Source organism: Rhodamnia argentea, chromosome 5 (genome assembly GCF_020921035.1).
Source record: "Rhodamnia argentea isolate NSW1041297 chromosome 5, ASM2092103v1, whole genome shotgun sequence".
Taxonomy (NCBI): Eukaryota; Viridiplantae; Streptophyta; class Magnoliopsida; order Myrtales; family Myrtaceae; genus Rhodamnia; species Rhodamnia argentea.
This window is the reverse complement of record NC_063154.1, coordinates 17644787-17659439: the sequence shown is the minus strand read 5'-3', so window position 1 is coordinate 17659439 and position 14653 is coordinate 17644787. Positions and strand designations below refer to the sequence as shown.

General features: G+C 38.7%; 1 protein-coding gene across 1 annotated transcript in view; it reads left to right on the top strand.

Annotated features, from left to right (window-relative positions):
* LOC115730304 overlaps positions 1 to 13828 on the top strand; it is a 113451-nt gene extending 99623 nt beyond the window's left edge. Inside the window, exon 8 of the mRNA XM_048279668.1 lies at positions 13524 to 13828. Within this exon, the coding sequence (XP_048135625.1) occupies positions 13524 to 13775 (252 nt within the window). The 3' untranslated portion in view covers positions 13776 to 13828. The remainder of the gene's footprint in view (positions 1 to 13523) is intronic.
* The last annotated feature ends 825 nt before the right edge of the window (positions 13829 to 14653 follow it).

Below are 14653 nucleotides of genomic sequence, written 5' to 3'. Positions count from 1 at the left end.
GCATCAAGTCGTTATAAATATTAAGACTCGCGTAAACACGCATCAAGTCGTTATCTCGCGTTTAACGCCTCAAGATAAATTCAATTCCCCGCGTATCACGCTTCAGGGTATTATGTGATCACATATATATAATCAATTCGTTCACTTAGCCAAACTTGAATTCAAGGTCAATCATGACCTAAACAACACAAGCCATGCCAACTAACCATAGCACGGGTTCGAGCAAACATGAATTGCACAATCACAAAGGACATCTCATGGTTCATCTACTATGCCCCAAACACATCAATTCATTCATGTTCCACATCATAATGTCAAACATACTATGAGCAAAGCCAATCGATCATTTCGATCCCTCATGACCGAATACAAGGTACTTAGCTAGTCAATTCCAAATGCTCAATTCACATTGGCAAACCATAGCCAAACATAATAACGATAAGTAATCAATCCTCAAGGGCACCTCAAGACCAAACACATATAGGACAAGTAATTAATTTAGCCACGTCCATGCATCCTCGGCGGTATCCACCTACTGATTTCTACATCCAGACCTACTCTCAGAAAAACTGACATTTTTCTAATCTCTTTTTGAGCAATCCAAACTCAGAATCATGTTCCTCATGATCTTACGGTCGTGTGGGAGAAAACGGAGCTCAATTCGGACTCCAGGACGACCTCGAACGAGCCATTTCAATTTCGACGCGCGCTGAAAAACGGGATTAACGGGTCTCTCGGGTTTCACACATTCTTCATACAAAACTATCCTAAAATCCTACCAATCCAATTCTAAACCATCCATTAGTAACCTAAAGTCCTAGACTAAGTTTAAGAGCAACTTACCACAAGATTGAAGCTTGAAAAGCCAACCAAGGGGCGGCAAGACTTCACGACCAGATCTGGAACAGATTTGAGGGCTGATTCAGTCCAAGGAAAACGCTTGAAGTCAGCCACTTAAATCCTCTTAATCCACTCCAAAATTCTTCCACAAGTTGTCTAACATACTAAGCGAGGTAAATGGAGTTTCTTACCTTGAAACCACACAAGAAACTCCTTAGAACAGCCCTACAAGTCCAAAATTCCAGTGAAGGGCAGCAGCTGTTTTGGCTTGGCTTTGCGGGCTCTCAACGGCTCGGGAACGGCGGTTCAAAGCTCACGGTGCTCTTGCGGAGGAGGGTGGTCGATCGTGGTGGTGGTGAAGCATCCCGGTGACCAATGGACAAGGTAACAAGAAGGAGATGGTGGTGAGGAAGGGGAGAGGGAGAGTGAAAATGAGCTCTTGCTTCTCAAAAGCTTGTTCCCAAAGCCAAGAGAAAGAATGAGAGATTGAGGTGATGGGTTGTCTTAGACTAGGCTTTTGACTTGAGGGGGCTTAGTAGACTAGGTGGTTGAGGGTTTTAAGGAGAGTTGTCTAGGGAGTCACATCAATAATTCAAACTTTTGGCTTCTTGCAAATAACAACAAGAGGGGCAATCTTGTAAATCCAACTCAAGTCTAAAGACTACTTTGCCTTTAATCTAACTTAAGGAATGAGCTCTAATCCAATAGTAAAAGAGAAATTTCTAATTCCATCAATATCTCACTTTTCTAATCATTTTGGGACGAACCGCAAACTTAAGTGACTTTGGTGTGGCGACGTCCAAAATATTCATATTGTGATCCGTAAAAGTCCGATGCCCAAGTTCGAAGTCCAATTTAATGGCTAATCCCAATCGATTGCAACTCAGTTTATCTCAAACTAACGGGCGGCTCTTTAGGAGTTACGCGTATCGACCTTATGTTTCGTATCATACTCAAGCTATGGCGACCTTGGTTGTCATGTGATTGCGAGGGTCGATCATTAGTTCTGAAGGACGCGATCGTCAAGAAACGGTTTAGGAACGTTCACAAATTATACTGTGGTCAAACGGAATCACCCGCGATCCAATTATATAACGCTAGCAATTTGTTCCTTAGTCGTTCCTAGATCGGCCTATAATAGCTAAACCTTCCCTCGACAACCCTTATGGCCAAATTGTCGATCCATGGTCAAGTTCTTAGGTCCATGTACCCATTTCCCAGTTAGCCATTCCCCTTTGGTTAGTTAACTCAAGAGTGATCAATTCCGAGTGAGATTTACTGAAATACATCGATGACATTTCATTACTTCAAAAGGGTCGGATTTCAGAATGTCACAAGAGTGGTAAGTTTATTAACAGTGTAAATAGCAACAAGAAGAGCATCGACCTAATATGAAGAAGGCATATAAGCATGGATTAATAAGATTGAAGACATTTCGACTATATGTTGATTTTTGTGTTCTGACAGACCATTTTGAGATGAAGTGTTTGGACAAGAAAAGCATTTAATAATACCATTTTCACATAAATACATTTGGAACGAATTACCGGTATATTCACCTACCCCATCAATTTTTAGGACTTTAATTTGGCATGGCATAAATTTTTTATAAAACAATGGAAATGATGAAAGTAGGTAGGCACTTCATATTTGTTTTTCATCAAAAAAATCCAAGTGAATTGAGAGTAGTCATCAACGAATAATATGTGAAACTAGAATTAGATAAAATGGGACTCATCCACACATCAGAATGAATTACATCTAAAGAAAAAGGTGTGCGATGACTAACAGACTCAAAAGGCAATCGATGAGATTTGTCCACGAGATAGGACTCACAAGATATAGACCTAGAACTAGAATTGCAAACACGACTCAAAACTTGTTTATTTGGATAATCAAGACAAGCATGGTAGTGAGTGAGTGAAGCAGAAAAAGTCACCATAGTATGCAAGTGAGAGGACACCAAGGAATTAGAAATCAGATAAAGACCATGAGAAGAACTAGCTTGGAGAAGAACTTTCCCCGTTTCGTTGGTCCTTCAAAGAAAAGGATGAACCAATAAAATCAATAGTAAAGGAATTTTTACGGCAAAGTTGAGTAACCGAGAGAAGATCACGAGTAAGATTAGGGACATGGTAGACAAATGATAATAATAAAAATCGAGAATCAGTATGTAAAAAAGCTTTACCAACTTGGTCAATAGGCAATAAACGACTATCACTAACTGAAACTTTTGTCGAACCATAAAAGGTTCTAGGATTTAGAATTTTATCAATGTCACTAGTCATATATGCCGATGCTCTACTGTCAAGATACCATATTGGCTCGGATGTCTCATCAATCGAGAGAGCTGAGAAATAGTTTGACAAATCAATGGCAGTGAAAGTATGATTAAATCTTTGTCGACATTGTAGTGCAGTGTGCTCGGCTCAGTTACCGATTTGATAAGAAAGATGGGGCTAGATCCGCTAATACCTCCCTAGGTAAATAAGGAGAACATAGGGCCTCGAACCGCCACAAGGCCAACTAGAGAAGGGGGAGTAGCAATCATCATTTGGGACAAAGAATGATTGTAAATTAAATTGATCATTAGAAGCTTTCCAAACCGGTTGATCACGCAAGAATCGTCCACCTTGTCCTCGACTAGATCTTCGACCCCTAAATTATGTCCACCATGAGATCCTTGAAATGGTAGATTTGGTGAAGTAGCATGACCAATCAAAGCATGAGGAATGTTGGATGAAGATGAAGCATTCGATTTTTGGGGAAATCGTTCTTCTTGTATGAGGAGGCGTGATCACGGATCATCGAAGGAAAAAATAGTAGAGCTATTGGTGACCATTGTTACACAAGGTTCATACTCTCATGCGAGCCCATTAAGGGCTTGAATCACCAAGTTCTTATCAGAGATGGAGCAATTAATTGCGGTAAAGGAGTCTGCAATTGGCTTCGGATGCTGAAGATAGTCAGATATTGATTGATCCAGTTTCTTAACAGCTTTATGAAAATCAAGCTTTAGTCCAATTTTCTTGGCAGCGTCACTATTAGTAAAGCGCTCCCTTAGAGCAAGTCAAATCTCTTAAGATGTCCAAAGATTGTGAACTTCACAGAAAATCTCAACTATGAGGGTTGCGTTAATCAAATTATGAACGCATTGATCCGTCTTGACCCAGGTAGAATAAGAGGTATTGGCCACCACAATACATTCTAATCATGGACAACCCTCTGCGAACACGAAAAAAATCCATCCACATAGCCTAATAGATCGTTATAGATTAAAATAGTTTCAAATTGAGATTTTCGCAAAAGATAATTGTTTGCATCAAGTTTGATGGAAACAAGATTATTGATGTTATGAAGAACAAGAGACGGCGAGGTTGATTGTACGACGGTAATTTGAGCAGCAACAGAGATCGGAGCGGTAGAGAAGAGGGAAGAAGATGTGAAAGTGGGCGGCATATTATTGAGAGGTGATGGAATATTGGGATTAATAGAAAGAGAAGATGATGGCCAAAGAGATGGTAGAGAAGAAGAAAAATTCATAGATGTATTGGACATTGGTGAGGCAATAATTGGAGCAAAGGAAGTGTTGATTTGGGAGTAAGATATTGAAGAATGTGATGCGTTTTCTTGCTTTGATACTATATTGATGACTAGAGTCGAGAGAGAATAATGACAAAGTGTTTATGGTGGCTCAACCCTAACTAGGGTTGTATAATATGTATTTATAAAAGTGACAAATTATAATAATGGTATAGTCAAACATAATTATAGAAATATCCCATTATACATATAGTTACTCGTTAATAGTTGGAGCTACTAAGCCACCCGATCAAGGCAATCGACTTAGCTTGGGAAGTGGAGTCATTTTGATCCCCGACATGAAGGAACCATAATCAGTCTATGTGGTGATATCTAAAGGGGAAGAGCACTAAATGATGATCAAGCTCTCGAGCTTTTCAAGTGGAATTCATTCCACGAAAGATATCCCAAAGGTGACTATAAGATATTCTCAAATTGCTTCACTAGGTTTTCGGAAGAATTACCAAAAAAAGACCAAAATCTATTATAATTGTGCTAATTCAGTCCTAAACTTTTTTTTTTTGGGTTAAGTGAGAGGTAAATCTTTTGCATTTATGTCAATTCAGTTTGATCAACCAACTTTGGCCGATAGGTGCCGACGTGGATAATTTTTAATGATATTTTAATATTTTTTAGAATTATTTTTATTTCTTCCAATTTCTTTTCTCACTTTATTTTTATCAATAAAAAGATAGGTAGAAATAAAAATAATTTGAAAAATATTAAAATATTAATAAAAATTATCCACGTCAGCCGCCCCCAAACAAAGTTGGCTGGACGGACTAAATTGAAACAAATGCAAAAGGTTTAGAACTCAATTATATAAAAAAAAAGGTTTAGAATTAAATTGACATAATTACCATAGATTTTGGACTTTTTTGGTAATTTTCTCCCAATTTTTCCAAAGGTCATCCTTTAAGACTCACCATGATGGGTTGTTTCTTGAATGGGAAGAGCATCAAACAATGAGAAGGGGCTTTTGATCGACTGAAAGAATTCCCTCGGGGAAACGTTTGTGAAAGTATGAGGATTGTTGTCGATGGCTTAGAGGCCAATGAGAGGACGATTTTTCTTGACCTCGCGGGCTTTCTTAATGGCTCTGACAAAGAAGAGATCATCAAGTCCCTAGATCAATGTGGTATTCGGGCCAAGAGTGGGATTGAGATTATGGCTCAAAAATCGCGAGAAAATTATCCAAAAAAGTCTTAAATCTATTGCACTTTTGCTAATTGAGTCAGAAAATTTTTATTTTTGCCAATTTAGTTAGAAAAGTCTTAAATGAAGATTGCGATGGTCTAGATGAGTCTAGCTTGCCTACGGCTTCAATGGCCTAGCCCACGGCCGGTGAAGGCTTCGCTGCCTTCGCCCAGTGGCGGACGAGGGCTTGAATACCCTTACTGGTCACTTTAAGAAAAAAAGGTAAAAGAAAAGAATAAATGAAAAGTTTAACAATTTTTTTGAAAATACACTAAAAATTTAGAAAAATTGTCCACGTTATCGTTGACCATGCCTCGTAGGACGGCGTCCACATGAATAATTTCTTGTCAAAATTGACCGGATGAACTCAATTGACACAAGATAAAAAGGTTTAGACTCAATTGACAATATCGAAACGTCTAGGACTGAGTTGACAAATGTATAATAAGTTTATGATTTTTTGAACATTTTTTTTTCAAAAAGTTGCTGTTGACACCTAAATTTTGATTTTTGTTTTTCACATGAAAATTAGGGATTGACAAAAAATCATCTGTTGCACATAGGAGGAGCATTTGCATAAATTTGCACATTTTTGGACTGGCAATGAACATGCTTAAATGTAAGTTCGGAACTTAGTTAATCGTGCTGATGATTGGCTCGGTGGAACTTTAAACTTATCAAGTCCACGGGAGCAGGGAATGTGCGCTCCAAAAATCCCAATGAAAAAATAGCACTATCCCTAGGGCAAATACAATAAAAAAAGTCAGTGCAATTCTTCTGAAATTTAATCGATTTCTTGGCCGTGCAGCTTGCACTTTGATTGAAAGGAAAAATTGGAAGGAAAATGTACATGTGTCCAAGAATTGGTTGGTAAAAATAATAAATAATAAATAAAGGAAAATTGTGCACTAACAGAATCATTAAAACTTGCCCACATGCCTGCATGAACGTGAGATTCAAGCCATTGATCTTCTGAACATGGCCATATATTGCGAAAGATTGCACTCTCATGCATAAGTGGTTCGCAGTTTAGGAAGAATACAATCATTTAGGACGTGGATTTTGAATGAAATATCTAAAGAGAGAAAATATATGATTCGGTCAAGAAAGGGCAACGCAATTTGTGTTAAAACAAGAAAGAAAGAATTCTCAAGAATAAATTCATGTGTCCATGGACGTGAGAAAGAGGAAAGTAGAAGGAGATGGAAGAAACAATATAAACTACAGTATCTTAACGAAATCGGGGGCTCTTCCTTGAGAACCCATGACTACTTCACCTATAAAAGGGGGACTCACGTCAGAATTGTGGGGGGGGATTCTGATTATTTTTTAGCACACGTAGAGCTAGCATAACGTGAGAAAATCTAAGAGTTTGATTGTCTCCCCCACCGGTCGAGACAATCCTCTTCGATTCGAGCTAGATTTGGGCTCTTCGATCTCTCCTCTTTTCCCCGAACGCATCGCTGCCGACCTCTCTTCCGTTGTGAAACAACCATGATCCTCGCCGACCAACAGCCCTTGTGCGTATCGGCCGCTTATCCCCGAAGTCTCCATCCATTGCCATTCGGTTCCGGTGAAACCAGAAATTTCTGTTTGATAAAAAAAAACGCCAGACCACGGTTGCCGCTCAATCTCTTCGCTGCTGTCCAGATCTGATTGTTCGAAATATATTGGTGGTGAATCGGACTCAAAAGCACAAGTCTTTGGGCGTGGATCCTAGTTTGAAAGTTTGCTGAAAATTTGCTAACGAGGTAATTTTTCTGGACTTTTAATTGCTAATCTATGCATATTTGCTTGGAAATTTGCATTGTCATTCTTGGATCCCTTTGAACATGTGTGATTTGCAATTAAAGCAAAGGAAAAATTAAACCTTTTTATTGAATTCTTGCTTGAACCGGAAGTTGATTTTTTTTTTTTTATACAAGAACCTGTTTCTTTTCTTTAGACGAATTGATCCATGAATTGAATTCTATGGGTGAAAGATTGAACTTGAAAATATGTCTTTCCTCCAAATAATAAGCTATTCAATCGGCCCAACACAAAAAAAAAGAGACAAAACTTTGGTAAAACAGATTCTTGGCGTGCATATATCCTCATGATCAGATTTGTTATGTGTAATAGAGATAATTCTTGCCTTGAGCCATCATGTTCGTTTGGATTATATTATCTTGTAGTTGTTTGATGTTATCTCATGTGCTACGGATGTGCTCTCTGATCTTAAGGATTATCTCTAAGATGTGATTTATTGCGGATATTTATCTATTGATCGAACAAGTTTCATCTTGTGATTTTTTTTGTTATGACACTTGATTGTTAGAGATAAAGTTTGAGCTCATTGAATATTTGCCCAATTTTTTTGAGAATTATCTGAAAATTAATTTTTTTGATCCTCAAAGATAATTTTCTAAAATTAAAATTGAATAAATTTTGGATGAGGAAAGGTGGGCTCTCACTTCACAATTTCGGCCACCCCTCTTTGAATTTTCGAAAATTCAAGCTCAATGGACTTATTTTTACTTTATTTTTGTCGTGTTGTTTGTTTTTATTACTGTTATAAAGTTTGCACATCTTTAAACAAACTTGCCCATAACACATGCTCCCCAATTGTGCCTTGTCCCTCGGAAAACGTACATTAAAGGCAACATATGACTTCGATCTCGAAGTATGATCGTGCCCGTACGTGTGAATTAGATATCAAATCCTCGATCTCGAGGAGCGGATCGCTAATTCCTAAATAGAATTTCAAGGTTTGCCATATGTATATAGGGACGACGGTAATTCTATAATATATAATCTCGGGGGATGTTGTGAATAAAAATCAGAATTTCGGATTTAAAGGTGTTTTATGGGCAATATTGTTTATTTTTGTTCAAATTTCACCGTTTTCATGGTTTAAATAATTTCCTAAAAAATCCCAAAAAAGATGTCACGTTTTCTTAAGCTAAATCACATTTCTCTTCACTTTTTGCATGAAAATAATGTCTAATAAAATTAGGACTTTGAGAAATCAATTTCTTAAGTTAAATTAGATGTTACTTCACGTTAGGGTAGTTTTTACCTTTATTTTTTCATGAATCCGAAAATACACAAAAATATACCAAAAAAAAATACCATCCACGTTGCATAGCATTATAGTTTAGTTTGCATTATTATATTTTCTTTGTCATGCATATTTGCCACGTCATTATCCCATGTCACGTATTTTTGCCATGTCATTACATCTCACATGTCATATAGGTAGATTGCATTAGCATTGCATTTAATAAAAGAAAACCACAAAAAAAAAGTTTAATTCAAGTCATCAAACTAAAGATTTTTTCATGAAAATCGGGTACCGAAAGGGCATTAATTGAAAAGTTAATGTAACCAAGTCCCCGAATCCATTTAATCTCTGGTTCGTATGAAATAAAGTATTTTCTCCCGAATACTTTATTTAGGTTTCTAATCTACCTACCATAAAAGATTAGTGGCGGCTCCAATTTAAAATCTTGGCGTGTAATTGAACCTAAGTTGCGATTTGGTAGGACTTGGGAGAGTCCGAATTAGGTTAGTTAATCTAATTAACTTAATAATCCGTTAACTTGAAAAAACCAATTTTTAGGTCGCGACAGTTGCTATACATCGACTAAAATAATAATATTATATAGATGGATGATTTGCTTCAAAATATGTGTAGACAAATTGTGATTCAAAAATGTCCCGCAAACCTCCAGCAAGCGAAGCAGAATATGGCATAATGAGGATGCTTTATAAGTGGTTAGGCCACATTCGTTTAGCTTAAAAAATGTACCTTCTTTTTGTGGACTTCACATCTACATGGTATAAAAAAGTTTAGATTGCATAATTTGGATAGACGCAATGCTTTTTTATTTTACTTTTACCAATTAGAGTTTTAAGAGGGTTTCATATCTTCATTTCTCACTTCGTTTAATTTTCTCCTTAAAATTACAAAGTGTGCTGTTGAGCTGACAGTTAATAACCTAGCATAAATCCTCTCGTTTGTCCTTTCATCACAAGACGAGTATATCTTCATTTAGAAGTGGCGTGTGTTAAAGTGATTTTTAGGCTAGCAAAATCAAACATCACTCTTAGAGTTAAGACTGAAATAATCTAATATCTTGTACTGCCTTTAGACAAAGTTGTTGTAAGATTAAGTAGCCAAACACTATTGGCCTTTTGCAGCAGGAAAGGAAATGATAATTTTTTGCCATGAAAGATGAATTCACTACGATTTGTTTTCCAAATTATGCAGCAGGTACATCAAAGAGAATGTTCCAAGGTATATTGTAAGTCAACATACTGTCAATTCGAATTTTTTTATCTGTCAAATCTGCTATAAGTAGATAATTATGACACTTGTTGCTCCCTCGCTCGCTCACGGCGGTTGGTTCCTAGGTGGGTCCTAGAACCGATGGGCCATTTCCAGTTCCACAAACTGAAACCAACCCTTCCGGTCCGATTCCCGATTCTAAGTTGGGAGCCAGCATATTTTGGAACTGGTTACCCTAGTCTTTCCAGAAATGTATCTCCATTTGAAATAGTCCATATGATACATTTTTGCAGTGTGTCCAAATCTTTATCGAAATATTTCCAAAATGAATAACTTCTTCCCATTGTTGTGGCTAGAAATCGAGCGTGTGCCAGATATGTTAAGTGTTCGACATTTCCAAGTTTATTTAAGACTTAAAACTCCTCTCTTTTTTGGCAAAGCTAGTAAATCCCAATTAAGGATGTGGATTTTCTTTTCTCATAACCATATCCCCATTGGAAACTTTTAGTTATTTGCTCAACATTTCACTTTGTTGGGAATTTTAGTTATTTGGTCAACATTTCACTTTGTTGGGAATTTAGGTCAGTTGCATTACAATCGTGGGTAGGCATGGGACGAATCTAGAAAGTCTCATAAAATTTGTAATCTTTTCTGGGGTTCTCGAGAATTTATTCCGACGATAACTTGGTTAGAAACTCACCTAGATTTATCCATCTTTTTCGTCTATTTGCCACACAAAAAAAAAAAAAAATGTCATCGGATCATCCGAAAGCTACTTTGGTATTTTAACTACACATTGAATGCAATAGTTTCTCTTTTTTTAGTGTAATAACTAGTGTTGCCCCCATTGGCATGCTGTTTCTGCTTTGATTTGCATCAGATTCTATCAGTAGCTGCACACGAGTGCGGTTCAAACTTCCATGAAAAGGTGAAAAAAATGACGATATCTCCCTCGGAAAAAAATATTAGGGTTAGTAGGAGAGTGATGGATGCGACACATTGGAGCAAATGGCGAAAAACACCGTGAAAGAGAGTGTGTTGGGGTGTAGTTCATATTCCATATCGACAGGAAAGTACGTGAAGTTCCGCTCATGAATAACTACTTATATGTATTCTCTTGTTCGTTTGTAATTGAGTAATGTAATGAGAGGTGCAATATACTAATTATAATAAAATTCTCTGCTAAATGTAGTCTTAGTTTAAAGATGAATAAGGATAAATCTTGTGTTTCAATTTCTTTTTCTTGCTTTTACATTTTATATCGTTGTGATTGTGCGCCGAATCCTAATAGAAGAAGGGAGGGCTCAGAATTCGAATTTCCTTTATAAATAGGTCAAGGGAGCTTGTGTTGTGAATGAACTTGGTACAACTCTTTCTTTACTTTGATCTTTGGGGGTGCTTCAATGGCAAATTCTAGTAAGATTATGATCCAATATGGCCGACTCAAGCCCAAGCTTTTCCCTCCTTTTGCTCCTCCTGCATTGTATCCAAGCCTCCTAAACAAGAGAACATCACAATTCCGTTTGCAATCTCCTCCCAATTGTTTGTCCTCTTTCTTTGCACTCCGCTTCTCTTCTCTCAAACATAGCCTAACAGCCAGGCCACAGCTCTTCTTGGCCCCCTCCTCCATCCGAAGGTCGTTTCACGACACGTTCATCAGTTATAAACAGGCTGATACGCGCAACTTCGTAAGCCATCTGCACGACGCTCTCGAACGGAACAAGATAAAAGCCTTTGTTGACTGCAATCTGGAAAGAGGACTAGAGATTGCACCGGCAATCAACAAAGCGATCGAGCAGTCAAGGAGCGCCATAGTGGTCATCTCTCAGACCTTCGTCTCCTCACCATGGTGCCTGGACGAGCTGGATAAGATCCTCGAGTGCAAGGAAAAGAAAGGCCAGCTGGTGTTCCTCATATTCGTGGATGTCGACCCTAAAGAGATGCGCGAGCAGTCCGGACCATTCACACTTATCGGACAAAGCGAGAAGGGCTTCGGACAAGATAATGCCAACAAGGTCAGGAGGTGGAGAGAGGCTCTCCGCAAAGCTGGCAATCTCACCGGTTGGCCTCTCGGAAGCAGGTACTGACTTTCTCTCAGCCTTGAATGTTTTCCTGAGAGGATCCCTAAAGGAAGTTACTTATTTTGTGCATGAAACAACAGAGCTTGCTCTTTGTTGAATTATCCCGCATCTTTTAATTATGAGATTTATATCCTCTTTATACACATGTTGTTTTCTACCATCTATCGGTTTAAGCTTTTAATTTGAACCTTCTTAGTAGGTCCGGTTAATGAACATTCCTAAAAAAGGACTCCAACCCAATTGATGGGACATTAAATTAAATTAGGTGGACGATACTCCTAAGTTTCGGAATATAATCTCATTGATCTTGTCTTCATGTTCTACTAGCACGACCAGAGTCACACCTTTCGTTGTGACAATTTGCAGATTTGAAGCTGAATTCATCCAATCCGTTGTGGAGAAAATCTCAAGAAAACTGAGCCGTTCATGTACGAACCTGCTTGCTTCCCATCCAGTCGGGTTAGATTCTCAAGTACACGCCTTGTACTCCTTACTCCAATTAGAGGTTGAGGAGGTCCGAATCATGGGAATTTCCGGCACTAGCGGGATAGGTAAGACGACACTCACGAGAGCTTTGTACCACCGAATTGCGGATCAATTCGATCGGAGTTGCTTTTTCACCAACGTGAAGGATATCTCAAGTAAAGACAGCCTCATCAAGATGCAAGAGACCCTTTTTGGTGACATTCTCGGCGGAGGAGTTGCAGAATTTGGCGACGACATTCACGCACTAATAAACTTCACGAGGAGCAAGCTTTGCGACAAGAAAGTTTTGTTGGTGTTTGATGATGTTGAAGGGTTGCCAGAGCTGCTGAGCCAGCTGATCGAGGCGATGAACTTAGGCTCGGGAAGTCGAGTCATCTTGATCCCTCAACACGAAGAAAACTTAGCTGGTCTACGCGGGGAAATCTACAAGGTAAGACCGCTGAACAGTGATCGAGCTCTTGAGCTTTTCAGTTGGAATGCATTCCAAGAAAGACATCCCAAAAGCGATTATCAGATTCTCTCAAATTGCTTCACCAGTTCTTCCAAAGGGCTTCCTCTAGCACTTACCGTGATGGGTTCTTTCTTGAATGGCAGAAGCGTCGATGAATGGCAAGGAGCTTTCGATCGATTGAAAAGAATCCGTTGGGTAAAGGTTCAGCACATGCTGAGGATTGTTATCGACGACCTAGAGGCCAACGAGAGGACGCTCTTTCTCGACATCGCATGTTTTCTGAATGGGTTCGACAAAGAAGAGATCATAAAGTCCCTAAACCAATGCGGCATCCATGCGGATAGTGGGATTGAGATTTTGGCTCGAAAGTCGCTCATATGCATCGACGAAAACAACGAAATACGGATGCACGACATGCTTCAAGAAGTGGGCAGACTGATCGTGATTCAAGAGTGCCCTGGAAATCCCAGCAAGCGAAGCAGAATATGGCGTCATGAGGATGCTCTACAAGTGTTAAGGCGAAATTCGGTAAGAGCCTAATGGCTTCTTTCGACATGCCTAATTATTCTCAAACTGCGTCTAATGTGCATAATTATTGTCTATTTCGCTCTATCAGGGAACGGATGCGATCGAAGGAATTAAACTAGGCAAGATAGATGTAGAAGACTTGATCTCGAATGCAAACTCGTTCAGGAAGATGAAGAAGCTTAGGCTTTTTATAATGGCTGATCGGGTCCCTCATTGCAGACCGGCAGGACATCTATCGGAGAAGTTGTGGAGGTGTTTCGTACAGAACAACAATAATTTGTTCGCGTGTTGGCAGGCACTGGCAAAGCAAATTTCCAAGTTTTGCAATTTAAATGTCTAATTTCCAATTGAACCTTGGCCCATTAGCTCAATTTAAATGTCTTGTCAAAAAGTTTCGCAGCTAGCGCATCTCTCTTTCTCTCTCTTGATTTTTTTTCTACTTTTCGTCCTTATACTTTCACTACTTTGCTAATCAAGTCCCTATACTTCCAATTTTTTTAAAACAAGTCCATTCGACATGAAATCAGGCCAGAGCCAACTGACTTAAGTGTGGCGTGAACTGAATGTTGCCTAGATAAACATCCATGGTTGATAGAGAATTGGCAGGAGAATAAAAATTTAATCCGTTCACTATCCACGGCCTCTCGATGGGTGTCCATGTAAGCCTTCTCAGACGGCCACATCAATTACATTTGGTTGAATTTTGTATCGAGAGACCTAATTAGACATTTTGTTGTTATCTTGATGATGGCCCATCTCAACCTTTGCCTCGAGGTGTTCGTTTTTTTTTTTTTTTTGGTCCCACTCGAGGTGTTTGTTGGATAGGTCCAAACCTTAATCTATGCACTTGGATCCAATGGATTAGTTTATTGGACCTTGGCCCATTGGCCCAATGTAAATGTCCCTGCCACAAAGCTTGGCACATTTACCGAATAAAGGCCACCGCATGTCTCTCTCGCATTTTCTTTAATTTTTTTTTAACTTTTCGCCCTTATACTTACACTACCTTTCTACTCTAGTCTATATACTTTTCATTTTTCTAATCAAGTCCCTCTGACATGAAATCCAGTCAAATCCAATTAACGTGTCCATTAGAAGCATGGCATGAAATAAATATTGCCTACGTTAACACCCACCATAGATTGTGAGTTGGTGGAAGCATGACAAAACAAAAAAGTAAAAAAAATTAACCAATTCACTCTCTAAGGCCTCTCGGTG